The sequence below is a fragment of the Nanorana parkeri genome, unplaced genomic scaffold (genome assembly GCF_000935625.1).
Source record: "Nanorana parkeri isolate BGI_ZX_2015 unplaced genomic scaffold, ASM93562v1 scaffold175, whole genome shotgun sequence".
NCBI classification, from domain to species: Eukaryota; Metazoa; Chordata; class Amphibia; order Anura; family Dicroglossidae; genus Nanorana; species Nanorana parkeri.
Genome location: NW_017306443.1, coordinates 909041 through 929025, shown reverse-complemented (window position 1 = coordinate 929025; position 19985 = coordinate 909041). Strand labels below are relative to the sequence as shown.

General features: G+C 45.2%; 1 protein-coding gene across 1 annotated transcript in view; it reads left to right on the top strand.

Moving 5' to 3' along the window:
• Nucleotides 1-3706: 3706 nt before the first annotated feature.
• Nucleotides 3707-19985, top strand: part of MAP3K15 (mitogen-activated protein kinase kinase kinase 15) — a 138089-nt gene continuing 121810 nt past the window's right edge. The window contains exon 1 of the mRNA XM_018554843.1: nucleotides 3707-4116. Coding sequence (XP_018410345.1) covers nucleotides 3750-4116 — 367 coding nt within the window. The 5' untranslated portion in view covers nucleotides 3707-3749. The remainder of the gene's footprint in view (nucleotides 4117-19985) is intronic.

Here is a 19985-nt window from a genome sequence, read left to right as displayed (position 1 = left end):
ACATGTGAGGAGCATACCCCCCAACTTTCTGAGATGAGAAAGAGGGTCACCTTTTAGCACAATGGGGGGAATTTATCAAAACTGGAGCAGACATAATCTGGACCAGTTGCCCATAGTAAACAATCTTTCTTCAGTTTGTTCAGTTAAGCTCTGAAAATGAAGCACTAAGGTGCGTGCTCACGCACCGCGTTAAAAGCGTGTGACAAGCTTACAAAGTTTAAAACATGGTAAAACGTGCGTTTTCCCCTGCGTCTTCAAAAACCGTGTGAAGCTCACAGCTGAGAATGCTGAATGTGCTTCTTTGCCGTGTTTTTGTGCGTGCGGTAGTCCACTGAAATAAATGGGCTGATGCGCAGCAAAACGTGCACAAACGCGCCCGGTGTGCAAGGGACGGAACCCGGAAGACGGCAGCGGCCGGAGGACACAGCGGGGATCGAGGACAAGGTAAGTCCTACGCTGTATTCCCGAGTGTGGCTCGGGGTTACCGCTTTGTTAACCCCAAGCCACACTCGGGAATAAAAATGGATACGCGCGGAAAAACGCCCCAAAAGAAGCTCCTGTACTTGTTTGGGCGTAGGGCGTTTTTCGCGATGAAATACGCCCAGGTGGGAACCATGCCCATGGGGAATTATGGGATTTCCCTTGCTGAGCGTTTTTCAGCGCTTCGATCAGCGCAGAAAAACGCTCCGGTGTGAACCAGCACTCATACTTTTGACAGGTAAATAGAAACGTTTCATAACTGCATGTTATGTAACTATATTTAAGACTAGTATGATTTTATGGAATATACATACATACACATATATATATATATTACACACATACATATTAATTATTTGATCCCCTGCAGATTTTGTAAGTTTGCCCACTTACAAAGAAATGAAACATCCATAATTTTTTATCATAGGTGTATTTTAAATGATAAAAACAGAATATCAACCAAAAATCCAGAAAAAAAACACACGATACAAATGTATCGGCTCTCTGCAGTGAGATGATCGGGAAGTGAGCGAGCGACGGTATGTGTTCTCTCACTTCCCGATCTATAGAGCCGACGTGTGAGTTTCATTGTCACAGAACTATGAGGATGAGTGTAAGTCACTCACCTCATAGTTCTCCTTTAACTCTCAAGCAACCAGAACCCACAGGCATTAGTACATGTCAGATAACTGGGAGTTTACTGTATATATCTATATAGTGGGACTCTTAAGCTGCCCACACACCTTACAATTATCTGCAGATTTTCTGTGGTCAGATGGAAAAGGTGCAACAGATTCCTCCATCTATATTTAACTGTATGGATGGAGGAATCTCCACCTGGGCCAATCTGTGTCACTTTTTCCATCTGACCACAGAAAATCTGCAGATAATTGTAAGGTGTATGGGCACCTTAAGTCCCTGTTCACACTGAGCGGTTTATCGCTGCAAAATCGTGCTTTTGCGCGGATGTCGCGCGATTTTGCTCCTGATTGCTTGCAGCACAGTACGAAAAGTCACGCGGCAAAACGCGCAATGTCGCGCGTATGACAATCCCGTGGCAAACCACACATTTTCCTTGTCGCTCAGTGTGAATGGGGTGTTAGGAGGTAGCTTGCTTTTAATTCGATATTGTGTACTATGCTAGTGTTAGGCACTCAAATGATACTGGAGATATTTATGTACCCCGATTATGTTGATTTTAAATTTACCACTTCCGGGCAGCAATACGTCCCCCCCCCTCGCGCTGCAGTTGGCTTCCCCCGGGCACCTTTGTCCCCGTGCGGCGCCAGGGAGCGGCTCAGCGGGTCTCCCCGCTGATCTCTCCTCCGATCACTGGAGCCGGAAGTGATGTGTGTTACATCACTTCCGGTGTCACTCGTTACAGTCTTCGGCTCTTAGAGCCAGGAGATGACGCTGGGGAAGCAGATCCCTGCTTCCTCAGCTTCTTTGGGGTCTCTAGGTGACATTAGGGGTCTCAAAGACCCCTGATGTCTCCATAAAGAGGACCTGTCATGTCCTATCTTCTATTACACAGGGTGGTTGTTAGCACCCTATGTGATAGCAATAGGGCTAGTGTAAAAAAAAGTGTTAAAAAATGCTAAAAATGAAAGCAACATATAAGAAAAATAAAAAAATGCAAAAGATGTTTTTTAAGTCCCCCGCCCCCCCTCCCCATGTGCACGCACATACACACGCAAACACGCGTCGGTGCGCCTACGTGCGAAAACGACAATTGTGCTACACATGTTACATATCGCCGCGATCGTCGGAGTGAGAGCAATAATTCTAGGCCTATCAATCACTGTTACCACTAAACTGATGAGCGGTAAAAGCATTTAAAATGTTCCCTATGGGAAAATTTTGGGTATTGACTTTTTTTGCGGCTTCAAGGGCGAACGCAATTTTAAGGCTTGACATGTTTGATATCTATTTACCCGGCGTGATCGTTACCCAAAAAATTGGGTATTATATTCTGTTTCTGTGCACTAAATTTTTATTTATTTTTTCCTAAAAATACTGGTTTGATAAACATTTGCGCAAAAACCGCGCGACATACAAAATTGCAACTAACATTTTTTTTATTCTACAGGGCCTCTGCTTTCAGAAAATATATCATTGTTTGGGGATCTGGAGCTCTTTTCTAGCCCCCAAAAAATATATTTTATCATGTGTGTGCAAATAGTAAGAAAATGCTCCGGACAGCAAGTGGTTAATACGTTAGATTTTCTATAGGTTTGTTGTGTTTGATAGATCTGATGGATGGTGACACCTTAAAATGTATATTATAACTTTTGTTATTTCCATGTTTTATATCTGTACAACAGACCGGAGAGAGGGACAACTGAGGAGAAAAGAGGGACAGATAGTCCCAATTGAGGGGCAATCCCTCCAGACCAAGGCTAGTTGGGAGGTATGGAGGACTGGCAATTTTAAATGAAGGCCAGTCCCTTTAAATGAGGGCCGGGTGATGGTTCCTCATATGTGTGGAGAAGGAAGGTTTATCCATGTAGTTTCTTCTCCCACAAGTTGTATACAGCTTATGCGGCAGCACAGCTGGTCGTGTGGTGTGTGTGTGTGTGACACGCTTGTCATGTTCAGTCAGCGTGTGTACACCCGGGACAGGGTGTGTTCTCAGTAAGGGAAATGTGTGGAAGCCCAGCCCTGTTCCCCCGTTCAGTGTCCCCTCACCCGGCCTGTCACTCGGGGGTCCCATCACTCCGGGCTCCCAGCGGGTGAAGGACTGGCCTGGGAGGAGGCGCCATATACAGCTGGAAGGAGAAGGGAGGGGGCAGAAGCTTCTCCCGCCCTTCCAGGACAAGACATGAGCCTGAGAGCTGACCCGGGCACATAAGACTGCTCACACCTCGGACAGGTTCCGGACACCATCCATCATATCCCGGGATATAATACTGACCCATGGGTCCTCTTTTTCATGACTTCACCTAAAAGTTCCCCTGACAGGATGCTGGAGGAATGCCTTTGAAGTGACTTAATACATCAGCCCCAGCACTACAGACACACCGGGCTTGCATTGGATCGCCCTCGTAGTATATTCTGCACTGATTATTCAACTCTGATGACTCTACAGCTGCTGCAGGTGACATCTCCCACGTAACTTTAGGAGCAACTTTGTTTTTTTGGGGCTGTTGATGACAGGAGAGATGAGTGCTGTGCCCTGCTCTGCTCCCTGATACAGGGTGAATTCAATCCCCCCAGTGACTTGAGGGTCTGATCCCATGTGGGGAGGGACAGAGGCATCATCTGCCAGCATGGAGAGCAATGGGCTCTACGCTGCAGTTCAGGCACCAGCTGACATGGGGGGCTGCAGCAGAGAGCCGGCTGGATCGGGGGGCGAAGCTCAGTGCAGCATGTCCTCAGGGGCCCCGGCGGTAAATTCTGCCTCTGATCCACCAGGAGGAGGAGAGGGGACACAATGGATAAGCAAGCAGAGGTCACTGAGAGTGGTGTACGTTCTGATTGACAGCCTGAAATCAGCCATGGGGGGCAGCCCCGAATCTGGAGCCCTGCACTGCCTTCGCCGAGCTTGTGAGAATGAGGAGGCGCAGCTTACCTGTGTCAACTTTGGGGAGCTGGACTTTGGGGAGACCGCGGTGCTGGACGCCTTCTACGACGCAGGTAAGACGACTTAGGCTCGCCATACACATAACAATCTGACTATACAGTCTCTGTACAATCAACTTTAGATGTACCAAAACTATCAGGGCTATTCACAAAAGGGTGAAGAGTTTGGAGAAGGCAGGAGAAGTGAACAATCTCGGGGAACATAGCTGAACTGGAGCGTGAGCTGAAATGGAGAATTCTTCCAAATCAGCTATGTTGTCCTAGATTGTTCACTTCTCCTGCCTCTCCAAACTCTTCACCCTTTAGTGAATAGCCCTGTATGTAATATGAGGATTATACTTAATCTATCCAATCAATCTGTGTCCAATCAGGCAGGCCCTTGCTTACTCAGTTGCAGATCTAAAGGAGATTGTACAATCAGATTGTAATGTGTATGGTAAACCTTAGTGTGGCTAATGACAAGCTTGACACTGACACCAATGAAGTCACCTTTGTTAAAAATGAATCTGGTCATACTCTGCTCGAGTCCGGGTCCTCCTCAATCCAAGCTGTGTGTGGCACCATGCCATTCCACAAAAGTCGGTTAAATTGACTTTTGTCGAAGGATCTGATCTGAAAATTGATGGCAGCCAATCAGTTGATCAGGTATTCTGACAGCAGCGGATGTCAGATGTCAGAAGACAATCATTTGAGTGGGCTGAAGAAATAAAAACATCAAGTGTCATGGCCAGTCATGCTGAGATCTGTGGAAGATGACGTTTGTTCTATACCAGGGCAGATGTGCATTTTAAAGCAGACCCTCTCACTAATGTAATCTGATTGGCCAGTGATGTCCAACCAATCACTGATAGGCTTCTATCAATGATAGAAGCCTATCAGTCAGCTCCTGGAGCTAACTTACCAGCAGCTCCAGGAGCTGACAACAGAGAACAGTCATGTCTGCAGATCTAGTGTCTGCTGTCTAATAGTAAACATGGAAGGAGCCAGCATTCCAGGAATGAAAGTGCTTTATTACTATAGTGAAAACTTTCAATGAAGCATGAAAGGGTTAAAACCCTTGCCCGGTTATTTATTTTTACTGTTTGTGTACCATTGGAAAGAATTATCTTTTACTTCCTGTCCCAGATACACAACAGGAAGTTAGAGGGTATTTCCCAAGGTGAGGGGAATTCCCATCTTAGTTGTCCCCCCTGGGAGATATCCCCTTACATCTTGTTCCAGGGACAACTCTAAAGGCCCATTCACATCCGGGCATCCCGGTGCGTTGTGTTACCACACATTTTGTTCTTCACATGTTAGTGCTTTTGTGTTGAAGAAGAACTCCGGGTGAAACTTTTATTAATGATAGATTAAAAAAATACCACTATGGTGTCTAGGAATACACATCAACTGATGTGGTTGATAACATATATGCATACATGTAAACAAATACCACGCATACATGTAAACAGTAGTAAGGTGGAAAAAGAAGTTATACTCCAACCAAATATTGATAGTTATTAGCCAATTGGCTTACTTTATTTAAATAGAGTAGAAAAAGTATTTTTATAAGACCTAGTTGTGACCATTCCCAGGGCCGGTGGTGGCATAAGGGGGAAGTTGAAAAGCCGCGGGTGAGGCAGGATCAGCGATGCCAACGAAGCCAGCGCTAGAGGAAGCGAGGTGGCACCAGAGGGAGCAGAGCCGCATAAGCCCTTGCCTCCTCTATAGCGCCGTCTCCTGTCACAGGTGGAGTGATGCCAAATACACTCCGCCTGTGAGGACTTGATAGTGAAAGCGCGCTTCGCTCATTCTGGCCAGTGATTGGTTAGCAAATTACTCTTGGAAAGGTACGGCACCGCTGATTACCCTGATCACCATATTTTTGTACATGAATACATGTAGACTTTTCTACATAAGTGTGGATTGTTGTACATTAAAAGAAAAAACGTGTGTATATATATATATATATACCTACCCCGAAAATAAGACCTGGTGTGTGTTTTTGAGCCGCAAAAAATATAAGACAGTGGTTTAAACTTACCTGTGTCTTCCCTGCGCTCTCCCGTCCGAAAATGTGAAAATTCTCGGGCGGCCGCATAGGATCTCGGGGCGGGCGCATGCGCAGTTCACATTTTCGGCCGGGACGCGAGGAGGGACGCAAGGTAGGTCTATGGACGCGTGCACCCGCATGCAGACACCGTGGGACAGGAAGTGCCAGCAAAAGAGTCAGCGCTGGATCCGACACGCGCCGCAGTGCTGGAGAGAAGGCTGAATACATCAGGAAAGAAGAACATTGGATTAAGAGACGTCATTTAAGGTAAGGGCTTTAATTAACGTTGGGGTGCCTTTAATGTCACTTTAAGTATAAAGAGAGTATGAACAATGCACCATCGTAATGAAAATCTTAAATAAAATTGGCAAACTTTTATTAACCCTTGCAGTAGGGCTACCCCCGCACTGCAAGGGTTAACCGCTCATTTTGGTCTAGGAAGGAAAATACTCACCCGATTCTTGCAACCTTGGCACTCCTGCTGTTGTGGAACTACAAGACCTTGGCAGGCAAAGGCATGATGGGATTTGTAGTTTCACCATAGCTGGCGTACCCAGGTTACCTACCCCTGCTCTAGGCTCACAGTTAGTATGACCATGCTGTGAGAGCCATGGGTGAGCATGGTTGCGCCCTACAATGCTGATGCCCGCCTTTATGACTTTTAGCAATAGGCGAGTAAGAGATCCCTAAAGACAGTGGCTTATTGCTCTTTTTATGTTTTACTATTATATGACAATGACATACACTGCTACAAATCAGAGGGAGGCAGAACATAGATCTTGTGTTTTAGTCAAGGTCACTGACTTCCATTCCTCAGTTATAAATGACACAGATGATGCATCTCAATGTACAAGGACAGGGCACGCAATAGTATAATCTGCTTAGTACCAACTGATCAAAGTCGGCCTTCTTCTCCCTCTATAGAAACAGCTGTAAATCTAGGCCTACTGTCACTTGTTCAAACCAAAATAACTGCATGGATGTCAGCCGTGCCCTATGTGATGCACACTAATTCAAAATGACACCAGTAAATTGTCAAGAGAACAAAGGAAAGCTCTAGATGCCAGCTTCAGTTGGATACAAATCATTGAGCTTGGTGTGATAATTGAGCCTGGCATGATGTTGAGTATCACAATTAAATGTACAATCTGGGATGCATATGGAATCTAATTATTACCATTATGCTCTTTTTAAAATTGAATTAAGAAAAGCACTTTATTTCTACACAGAGGACATAATGAGATGGACTGATGGCTCTTCTACACAGAAGATTTCTTAGATGTATTAGTTTGATGCCAAGAATCACCGTTAAAGGAGAATTATGAGGTGAGTGCTTTTCACTCACCTCATAGTTCTAGCCGACCTGTGACAATGAGACTGTCACAGGTCGGCTCAGTAGATCGGGAGGTGAGCGAACACATGGGGCTGGATTCCCCTCTCCCCGCTCCGATCCGCCAGCACTGACTGGCGGAACGGACGGGGGAGGGGGCGGGTACAGCTGGCTCTGCCTCTAGATAGGCAGAGCCAGCTGTCACTCACGCAGCTGGGCGGATCTCGACATTGAGCCTAGGGTGACAAACTAGCGTCCTCCCGTTACCCTAAGGAGAACTATGGGGAAAAGCCCTGACCCCATAGTTCTCCTTTAATGACTTGTGTCTGATCACTGTATTTGTAGCTAAAAAAAACCCCGTCATATCATGTAATCACAGCATTGATCCTAAAGTGACACTAAACTTAAAAATGCATTCTATTACCCTATCTATGAAAGGGTTAATAAACCCTTGCATGTTTTTGCATATATAGCAAGCAGTAGCTATATGCAAAAACATTAGAGAAAAAAAAAAAGTTACCAAAAAGGTTTAAACTTACCTGTGTCTCTGACGCGCGTTCCCGTCCGCAGATCTGAAAATTCTCCTCTCGGCCACAAAGGATCATGAGGCGGGCACATGCGCAGTACAGGTCCTTGGCCAGGAGAAGAGACACAGGGTAAGTCACTGCAGCAGTATGCACCCACACAGACTCCGTGGGACAGGAAGAGACAGGAGTCGGCGCTGGATCAGAGACCAGCACCAGCGCTGGAGGGACTCCTGAAAACTACTGGAAAGAAGAAGATGATCGGATAAGAGGCATCATTTAAAGTGACATTAAAGGATAACAAATGTTTCCCTCCACCGCGTGTTAATGTCAGCACTTAAATTAAATGATGTCTCTTAATCCGATCTTCCTCTTCTTTCCCCATGTTTTCATCTGTCCCTCCAGCGGTGGGGCGGCTCTCCGATCCAGCGCCGACTCCTCTCTACTTACAGGCACTTCCGATCCAGCTGTGTCTGCAGGCGGGTGCACGCGTCCATAGACTTACTTTGCGTCTCTGCTCGTTTCCCAGCCGAGAATCCGAACTGCGCATGCGCCCGCCCCAAGATCCTTTGCGGCCGCACAAACAGTTCCGGACTCTCGCCGTGGGAGCGCGCAGCGATAATGAGGTCAGTCTAAACCGCTGTTTAAGCGGGGTTTTTTTTTTTTAAACGTTTTGCCTATATCTTCTGCTTGTCAGCATAAAAACGGGAGGCTTTAGAACCCCTTTAAGGTAAGTCCTTAAAGCAGCAGTAGGGGGGGAGCGTTCTTGACTTTAATGCAGGGGTCTCAAACCTCCGTCCCTCCAGCTGTGGTGGAACTACAAATTCCATGAGGCATTGCAAGATTCTCACAGCCACAGACATGACTCCCGAAGAGAGATGCATCATGGGATTTGTAGTTTCACCACAGCTGGAGGGCCAGAGGTTTGAGACCCCTGCTTTAATGTCCCTTTAACAATGTAGCAAATTTGTGTATCACTCGTCTGTAGATCCTCAAATCATCTCTGAATTGGTGCTGACACTGTCCTTCCTTCTGGAGGGTGACTACTTTTGTTCCCCATGGTCCTGTGTGTGTTGTAAAGTAGCCACCACTCCAGCTCTGAGTTTTGACAGCCGCATACAGGTGGTGTATGGCATCGGACGCAGACATGATGGATGCAGGTCAATACACTGTCTGTGTGTGGCTGTCAAAGCTCAGAGCTGCGGGATGCAGTGCATGAAAGCGCACACCTCTTGCATTTCCATAGACTTTTTCCTTAAGTTCTGGGTGCCTCAAAAAACTGCCCTTCACGCCTTTGGAGCAAAACGCCCCGTGTGAATGAGATCGTAAGCCCGCATTCACACCTGCACGTGGCGTCACCTTTGTGCGCTTTTGCTGCATGTCCCCATTGAAGTCAGTGGGGCCTGCACGCATGCTACACGCATTCTGTGTTTTTTGCTTCTGTATTGTGAGCATTTATATGCGTGCAAACGTGGAACAAAAATGCACATCTCCCTGGATGCGTTTGGGGTGCCGTTAGAAATGAAGGGCCGTGCAAGTGCAATGCACGTTTTGCTGTGTTTCTGTGAATGTGCGCCCAACGCACATGAAAATGCACCCTTTGGTGAGTGTTTGCGGAATGCAAAGGTGTGAATGTGGGCTAAAGGAAGCCTGTCATAAGCAAAACATAGAGGCTGGCATTGTTGAGCCCTCCTTCTGAAAATACTAGTTACTTACTTGTTATGCTGAGTGTTTTTGTTTACAATAGTGCTGCATAAAAGGAGTGCCTGAGGGAAGTCACTTTGTGTATACAAGTTCAACCATTCTTGGAAGTCTATTGTCACCATTTTATTCCAGTTGGAGGCAGAGGCATTCTTTCTGACATGCTCAAATGTTATCCACATTGATCCTTATTTATCAAGTTATCTGAAGAATGTAATTGGTTGATCTGGGTTGTCACCACCAGTTCTTAGATATATGACTCGCATCAAATCTCATTCATCTCATGTCTCCATTTGTACTTTTCAGTGCTATGAACATTTGACATTCATTGCAAATCACACCCCTAAGTAGCTTAATGAGGATCTGTTCCCAGACTATGGACATAAGGAAAACTGTTTACATATTCTTAACAAACAGTGAAAGAGCATGAAAACTACTCATCCCTTACCTCTCTATCTTCTTTTAATACGAAATAATTGATTACATCAAACACTCGAAAGTTGGTTTTCAGTTTCTAATAGCTTAGAACAGCCTTTCTCGAACAGGGTTCCAACTGAGGTTGCTAGGGGTTCCTTGAGCAGTTTCTTACTCTCGGAGAGCTAACCACTGACACCAGTGATCGTTTCAGCTATCTGTAAACGGGGCCTTCTTCCAACTGACCACTAATGTAATATTCAAGGCAGCTCTCTGTCTACTGGGGTATCCTTGGAGGTTCCCGGAGTAGTCCTAAGAAGTGTTAGGTAGAGAGAGAGGGTGCCACCGATGTAGTGTTAGTCCAGTAAATCTTTAGTTCGCATGACAGAAAGTCTCAAGAAAAAGGCAACGTGTTTTGGGGGCTCACTATTCTTCCTTCATCAGGGTTAAAAAGTTGAACAACAAATTGTAACATAAAGTATTAACTGGTTTGGGTCACAACTCACTGTTCATGCTAATATACTAATGATGTCCAAATACCAGTTCAGATATCAGTGCTGATATCTGAACATGCCATTTTCACAAGAACTACCAGGGTTGCAGAGATTGCAGCTGGGACCTGGCTCTGGTGCTCCACCACTGTCCTGAAACCATTAGTCTGTATTGTTTTAGAAAAACTGTCACGTGACAATAAACATAAATGTATCAGTACTTGTACTTGAAAAAATTGTATCGGTGCATCCCTTCAAGGGTTCCTTCATGTTCAAAAGGCTGAAAAAGGCTGGCTTAAATACCTTTTGTTGGTTTTTGTAGGCTGGCCATCTGACAAGATCTGCCCCAAGGAAAAAAAGCGAGGATTTCAGTGCCTGTGTTGTCAACTCTGAAAACTAATTTCCCAATGATGCTTAAAAAGTAATTCCACTTTCCTATGCAAATTTGGGAAAATGGAATTACCCCCACAAATCTGCCCCTTTTCCATCTGCCCTGGTTCTCTTATCTGTGAATGAACGGTACTTTCCCTCCATGGCTGCCTTGCTAAGAAGAGCTTTTCATTGGTCAACGCGGTCAGGTGACGTAATTTGAAAGCGTAATGTGAAAAGCCTATCGCTCCTTTACAATATAAGGAAGACATTACAATCACAATACAATTCAAGACAAGATGGAAAGGAGGGACCTGCCCCTGGGGGCTTACTATCTAAAAGGGACGGACGGGTGATAAATGAGGAGGTAGCTGTGTGGGGATGAATTGAGTGTGAATGAATGTACAGTTAAATCAGGGCCTGGAATATTGCCATGCTCTGCTCCAGTGTCTAAGCCCGTCCAAAGCTGCCTTCATGGACTGGGTAAGCTTATAGCCTGGAACCCCAATAGGTAATCCATCTCATGCTGCTATTGATTTGGAGCCCTCGGTGGGAATGTATGCCACTTTAAAGTGAACATATAAAAAGAGATTTGCATGTTTAACTGGCACTTTGTTAAATGAATATTATGAAGTGCCCAACTTCACCATGTGTGGCATTGTTATAAGAAAATCAGGGAGGTGTTGACATGTTGTGATGTAAGTTTCCAGCCTATTCATAGTTGTGGATTCCCATGACAAGCGTAGATCTCCCATCACATCCTGCACAGTGTCTTTACAATATGCACTGCATATGTGAGTGTCTTGTATCATTTGTTCAATAACAGCAGAAACTGCACATTTAGTCGCTTCTCTGCCTTTTGGCTAAGATCAAGTGTAGTATATGTTCTTATCAGTTTTCGGGGGAGAAAGGCATTGATCCACCGGCACGGAGAGATGCTTAGGGTGCACCCACCCTGATGTGATAGGTGGGTGCTGGAGGGGTTCCCTTTCCTACTGGGTTGATTCTGGCCTGGTTAGGCCGGGCTTGTCCTCAGTTGTAGGCGGGAAACTCACCGGTACTAATGCCTTCTGGTAGGAATGGGGCTGTACTGGTCTGGCTGGAGGGTTGGGGGGCGGCAGAGGCCCGTGGTGCTGTGCCCCCCTGGGGTAGGCGTCCCAGGAAATCACTAGGGTGTGGGACCCCACAAGTGATTCACTGTGCACATGGACACGGCACCTACCGCTTTTTCTGCACTACGCCTTCTTGGACAGGCCTTATGGCTAGTACTGGGGCAATATTTTTTGCACTCCGGCCCCTAAGGCCTGTCAGCGTAGATTTTTATTTATGCACGATTTGGCACTTTGACTTTCACAGAGACTGAGGGTGCAGGTTCTTTTGGGCCTGTTTCCTGAAGTTGGGGAGGAGGTTCTGTGACCCACCAAGGGGCCCCTCTGCCTTCTCTTCAGGAGATCCCCCAACCTAGTACTTGGGGACCTGTTTCGGCAGGTCCCTAAGGATCGGGGGCCTCCGGGCTAGAGGACCTAAGTCGTTCTTGTCCGTGTCAGGAGCCTTGCACCCCAGGGGGTCAGGAAAAATTGTGGCCCTTTCATTAGAAAGGACCAAAGCACTCTTGTGCAAGTTTTTTGTGTGTTGTGATTTCACGATTCACTTTTTTTGTTCACAGGGGATTTGTTTTCGAGCACGCTCCACGAGAAAAAGAAACTGCACATTTAGTATACCAACAATACTTGTGGTCAATAGGAGTTTCATTGCTCAGATGGTAGATGTGGGGAATGTAGTAATTGTATGACCATTTATCCCCTCTGCATGAGTAAAAAAGTTTTTTGGGTACTAATGTCCAAATTTTAAATGAGTTATCTGACTGTATGCTTGAATAACTAGACATTACAATATGAACTTTCAAGGTGAATGGGAATAGAAACCATTAACATATAAAGTATAAAATATACCACATTTATTTCGTCACACTGAAAAGTCAATCCATAAAAACAAACAATATAATAAAATGACATGCTCCATTTGGATTCATAGAGAAAGGCCAGGGCACCACTGCCAAGTTGTCTTACAAAGTGTGCAAAGTCCAGCATCTGGAGGCTAGGAAACTGTAAACCTTCAGGGCCTGTTCACATGAGTTTCAGGTCCTGATCAGGTCCGGATCTGCAGACGCGGTGCTACTGATGCAGTGCGTTTTGGCCGCGTTTTTGATGCATTCCAGTAAAAAAAAAAAAAAAAAGATTTTTTTATTTTTGCTGGAGTGGGGCTGTCAGTATGTTAGCTGCATTGCAGTGCGTTTTTGACGCGTTTGCGTTTCCTGACCGTACAAAATGTGACATGCAGTATTTTTCTGCCGTAACCTGAACGGATTGCGCACGTGAGAACTGTAGCCCATAAAACACATAGGGATACATTGGGATGCATTTTGAGTGCAGGAGCGTACGGATCAGGTCAGCACACAAAACGGACGTCGTGTGAACAGGCACTAAGTGTATGAAGACAGGGATGACTTGGCGTAGTGCTGCACTGTATATAAGTAACGCTCTTCACAGCTTTTAGCTGCTTCATCAGACTTGTTTGTGCATTAGCGATATCACTCTAAAGAAGATATAACATATACAGGCAGTCCCCGACTTGCATACATCCGACTTACATATGACTCCTACTTACAAACGGAGGCTATTACTGTACAGCAGGGGTAGTTGTAATGCTACCGGGCTCATGCTGACGAGGAGTGCCCACCTTTTTGGGTCTGGTTCGTAGTACTGTACGTACATTACAGGAAGTTGGCTCTTGTTAGACGTACAAATGAGAGGTGCCCGCCTCTTCTTCTGGGTCACTGTGAGGTTTTTACTGCTGTCTGTATCCTCATTAGAAAGATTTAATCTCACTTCCTGTCCTTGAGACAACAGGAAGTGAAAGGAAATCTAACCCTAGGAAGGGGAATTCACTCCTGTGAGAGTGATAATGGAAAAAAGGTGTATCCACTGAAGCTTTATCACCAATCCTTGTTTCCACGACAACCCAACATTTTCAAAATCCAATTGTCACAGGGACAGAAAGTGAGGTGAAATCTAGGGCTGCAGCTAACGATTATTTCCATAATCGATTAGTTAACCGATTATTAACTTCGATTAATCGTATAGAATAACAAAAAATGATACCGTCATTTATTTAAAATAAAATACATAATTGCAGCTTTACAGACATAGGGGGATTGCAGAGTCACAGCGGTCTCTCCTCCCCGCTGGTTCTGGCTGCAGTGGCCTGTGGCCCCGCTGCCTCTGCCGACACAGGCGGGGAGAGCAGCGGGGGTTGAAAAGGACACAGACCGCTGCAGCCAGCACCAGCGGGAAGAAGAGCTGAGGAGCAGAGCGACGGCTGCAACTAATCTAAAAGCAACTAATCGATGATGAGAATAGTTGCCAACTATTATCATCGATTATAATCGATTTTGTTGTTGCAGCTCTAGTGAAATCTTCTGAAAAGGGGCACACACACCACAGAACAAACTTTACAGGGGGTAAACCCTTCACTATTCTATCCAACACAAAATTGCCTGTTCCAACTTACATACAAATTCAACTTAAGAACAAACCTACAGTCCCTATCTTGTTCGTAACTGGGGACTGTCTGTAATTGTTACATCTCATAATTTGACTTTTTAGTGTAAGAAAATAAACGTTGTATATTTTATACATGTTGATGGTTATTTATTCCCACACACCTTGAAAGTCTATTTTGTAATGCCTGGTTATTTAAGTAACTTTAAGAGTATATATATATGTCTATGTTGCCCTTCCTATTATGCACTGACTATGTGCTTGTTGGACTAAATGTGGAAATGATTTATTAGATATCCAGACATACTAATGGTGTTTTATAGAGAATGAAAGGAGGGCGCATGTTTTCTTGTCCTTGAACCCACTGGGATAGCAGAGTTAGAGGAGCACATTCACATTATATAAAACCAGCTTCCTCCCCTTTTCTCCATAGAACAGGACTGTTGCACAGGGATCTTCTTTAACAAGCTGGAAAATCACTGTGCAGTAATTAATTTGTTACTGGTAGTAAAGGAAACCTTAACCCCCTTTCAGCTTTGCATGCTGTTATGAAATCATCTTACATTCATTAGTTAAACAAACATTTTTTTACTAACAATTACTGTTTTTCCTGGTTGAATGAGGCTGTGGTGATGTAGCCCTGGCCTCACAGATGAATCCTGGGAAGGCTACATTACCAGCACCTTCCTGGGAAATCTCATTTGTAAATCTCACAAGATAACCTACCTATAATGTGAACTGTCACATGTTCCATGAGGCCGACCCAGAGTTTCAGGAAGTAAAGGGAGATGGATTCATCAGCCCTTAGTGAAAATGGCAACATTGAGAAGAATGGGGTGGAAAAGAAAATTTAAAAGTATCTAAAAAAATATCTGTTTGTAGATTGCCATTCCTAGACATTTCTAAAGGTGCCTCTTTTTAAGATAAGGGTGATGTTCCTCTTTTAAGTGCTTCTTATTGAAGCTCTATGACCTGATCCTAGGCAGTGGCTGCAAGCAGGAGAACTGCTTTCATCATTCAGGCTGTGCTATACTGAACATATTACATGGTGTAGGCTGCACTGTTACACTTCTTTCTACTTCTGTATATGTCAGGATTGCTATATGCTGAGTGACTTGCGGCAGAAGGTCACATTTCATCTGTATGAAATAAAGTCCTGTACAGTCGGCTCTACAAGTTTAAACAGAGTCCCGGCGGCAAAAGTCACCGGGAGTCTGTTTAAACAGCCCCGATGCTGGCGACGTACACTGTACGTCGTCAGTCACGAAGGGGTTAATAGTGGGGCTACTTTGGTATTTGTAGAATGCTTCACGATACTGTACTCTGCTGGGTGTGAGAAAATGTCATCCCCTGTTATTTTAGTCTACACAATAGCCAACAATTCTTATGGCTTGGGAAACACTAAACTGCAACAATTGCATGATCTGATAAACTAATACATATGGGGGCTATTAATAAATATCACAAAGTTTCCCCATGTCACCCCCAATTCCACTCAGTTTTAAAGCTGCATTTAACTGCAGCTGATGTTCAAAATTGAAAATTGTAACACTAAAAGGAACATGAGATGGAGAAAAGTACATTGATTAGTAAAAACTGATGTCAATTTGAGGCAGTCTCCTTGTTCAGCTTCTCTATAAATTTACATAAAGGTAAAACAAATCAGTGATCTGAAACAAGCATGCAGCAAGTGAAGTCTGGATCAGTAACTCAGGTAACACTGGACCAGCTTGACATTTTTAGAAGATCAGAAATTACAGTATTTTATTACTGGGTTTCGTGAATGTTTGTTTATTTTTTATATCAATTTTTATTAAACCATTTGACAGTACAAATGTGTGATGTGTGATGGCTTGGATACTCTTAGGGCCCATTCACATTAAGCAATCTGTGGTGGTGCATTGCTGCATGCACATTATGGCATGTGTTGTTGATTTAAAGCAGAACTCTGGACAAAATGTATTATTAACCCTTGCAGTAGCACTACTCCCCACACTGCAAGGATTAACTGCTCGTATTGGTCTAAGGCATGACAATAACAAAATGATTCTCACCTGATCCTCCAAACCGGGCGGCTGTGAAAGCGCTCCTTCCTGCCTGTCTCCTCCAGCGATGGTATGTCCCTCAGCGTTCTCATGATGACTCGGGGACCTTAGACCGCTGCAGCAAAGGACGAGAGAGGCTCCAGGGACTGGTCTAAGAACAATCTGGTTCTGAGGATTGGGTGGGTATAACTTCTTTTTTAATTTTTCTCCATTAAACCAAAAGGAGCACCTAAAAGAGAACTATGGGGTAACCTTTTTATCGCACAGTTCAATTTAGGGCCACGGGAGGACATATACCAACCTCCTCAGCTGGGACGGATGCCAACAATACTGTCAAATTCCACCCAGCTGGCTGTTTGACAGCGGGCTCTTCCTATCTAGAGGCAGAGCCAGCTGTAACCGCCCCTTCCCCTGTCCGTTCCGCCAGTCAGCGCTGGAGGATCGGAGAGGGGGGAGGGAAGTCCCCGCAGAGAGCCGTGACTGACAGTCACGGCTCTCTGCAGGGAGATGACCAAGAATTGAGTGAGCGTCGGTATGCGTTCGCTCACTTTCTGATCTATAGAGCCGACCTTTGACAGTTTCATTGTCTCGTTTTTTTACTACGGCCGGCCCGGAAGTGGTTAATATAAATTTTGCCCGGAGTTGTTCATTATGAATGTGCTGCCAATGCAACCCAATGGATAAAAAAACATGCATGACCCTTTTTTGAAAACGCAGCACACCACAATGCATGGTATGCGCACTGCAGCACCTCATGTTTTGCACTTTTTCATTTATAATGAATGGCTTCACAACACTCGGCACATAAAGCCGGTGCATTGGCGTGCTTTGTGGCCACATGCATTTTAGTACACATTGGCGTAATGCACAAGTGCAAATGGTTCCTCATCCATGATTTATTGTCTATACAGCAGATAGAAAGTGAACTCGTACTGTCAGATGGTGTGCCTTCAGTGAGTTCAGCAGCTGTGAATTGTAAATGATGCGCCTGATCTATTGTCAGCAGAGATAAAAAGCAGCAGAGATCTCTCACTCTGATTTAATAATGATGAACACAAGTAGCCAAGTTTTGGATAGAGAAGTAAAAAGTTAATACCCCATCAGTTTTTTGTCTGCTGTCCTGTTGGGAAGATTTCCATCAATCCCTGTCCAGAGACACAATAGAGAGGAGAGGACACCTTTGCAAAGTGAGGGGAAATCCTCTGATAGACAGCAGTCACAGGAGAAGGTGTCCCCATCAAAAGATTTCCTTCTCAAGTTCTGTGTAAAGTATTGAATGTTTCCTCACTTTGTGTAATGGTGCCAGTGATTGGCAGGACAAAAAAATTGGATAAATCTTTAAACAGGGTTTCTAATCGTTATACACTATGCAAAACTTAAAAAAAAATAATTGTAGGCCCCTTTCATACCTGAGTGATTTATTTTTTTTGAGATTTGAAGTTTCACCAGAAGCACTTCAACATTCGACACTAGGATTTCCATTATGTTCAGTGGTGCCCACTCACACCTGAGGGTAATGTCCCTTGAAGCACGTTGCTGGAAAAAGTACATGAGATTCTTTTTAGGCAACGCTGCGCACTGGCCACGGTGGTGGCAGCAGGGCCATGTGAGCTTACAAGTTTGCTTACATCTGTAAAGCTGACTGTGACAGTTTGTGCTAGGTCAGCTTCCTGGGAGTGCGCAGGTTATTTTAGGGGTCTAATAAACACCTAGGGGATTATTCACTAAAGAGCCGAAGGATGTAGTCAAACATTCGGCTAATCCTCCGAACCGAAGGGCTGCTGTACGTGCTATTCTCAATACCTGAGCTGAGTCATTATGCTTTGGTTCGGCAAAGCCAAACAAACAGCCGGAGCGGGGAGAATGGTCCGATGCAGCGGACCGAATCCCTTTAACTTGTCAAAAATGTAAAAAAATTAAAAACAGCACATAAAATCGTGGGGTTCCCCTACAAAGTCATACCAGATCCTTTAGGTCTGATAGGAATTAAAAGGGGGACCCCAACACCCAACAACTGAAAAAAACAACAACGTGGGGTCCTCCCCTAAAATTTTATACCAGACCCTTAATCCGGGCAGTGGTCTGGCAGAGCAAGAAAGGGTGGACGAGTGAGCTCCCCCCCTCCCTGCACCATACCAGGCCACATGCCCTCGACATTGGGATGCCTATGAGGACAAGGGCCTCTTCCCCACAATCCTGGCCCGTTGATTGTTGGGTTGCAGGGAGGGGGGCTCAGCTGCATCTGGGTGCCCCCTTCCTTGTGAATAAAAACACCACACCTTGAAAAAGTCCTCCAACCCTTTCACTGCCACGGACATATCTCATACCGCGACGGCAGTGTGCCCCTTTAAAAAGACTGAGCTCTGTTTCTTTAACTTCAATCTGTATTTTTCATTGTAAAGTGATGAAGTCCTGCCAGCCATCCTTGTGGCAGTCAGTAAATGACACAATCATTTATGATCTCAGTCTGGTTAGATGGAAGGAAGCTGAACTGTCCTGGCACAGATTTAGGTGACACAGTGCATTCTTCACTCGATGTTTTCACTGACAAATCCAACAAATCCATCGTCACAAAGACTGATAACAGGCTATAAATATCCATAGCACCACGCTTTGCCTGGAAAACAACATTAAACAACTAGTGCATGTGTTGACCGCGTTACAGAATTGCTCAAATATAAGCACTGGCAGATAAGTTTGACAGGTGCATAGATGAAATTGTGTTTATTGAACATGCTATCACATGGGGGGGCTTGCAAGCCCCCCCATGTAATAGCAGATGGTGGTGACAGGTCCTCTTTAAGGTGATGCTGGGGGTCCAAAAGACCCTCAGTGTCACCTTTACACTAGAAATGAGCTATTGAAGTGCAGATCGCACTTCAATAGCTTATAGCTGGGCTGCAGGAGCCCAGAACTGACAGCCCAGGGACCGGAAGTGATGCAATCTGCATCGCTCCCGGTCCCATAGAACGGGGAGGGGATCGATGAACGGAAGTTCGTCGACCTCCTCCCCAGCTCCCCGCGGACATCAAGGAAGCCGGCAACTGAGCCCGGGAAGCACGGCGGCGGTGTCCGGCGGGGGGGGTGCGGCGTCCCCTTTCTCGGGACACAGAAGCGATCTGGCGACAGGTAAGTCGCCAGAATCGCTTCTGTTGTAAAGCCGACAGTCGGCTTTACAAGTTTAAACAGAGTCCCGGCAGCAATAGCAGCCTGGAGTCTGTTTAAACAGCCCCGGTCCTGGTGTCTAGACCCCCTTCCTGGCCAGGCCATTTTTCAGTGTTCAGCGCTGCGATACTTTGACTGACGTTTATTCCGTCATGCAACGCTGTACTGAAATGAATTTTATACCATTTTTTGGGGACAGATAGGGCGTTATTTCGGTGGTATTTAATCACCACTGGGGTTTTTATTTTTTATTATAATTAGGAAAAATTACAGAAAATTTTGAAAAAAAAAA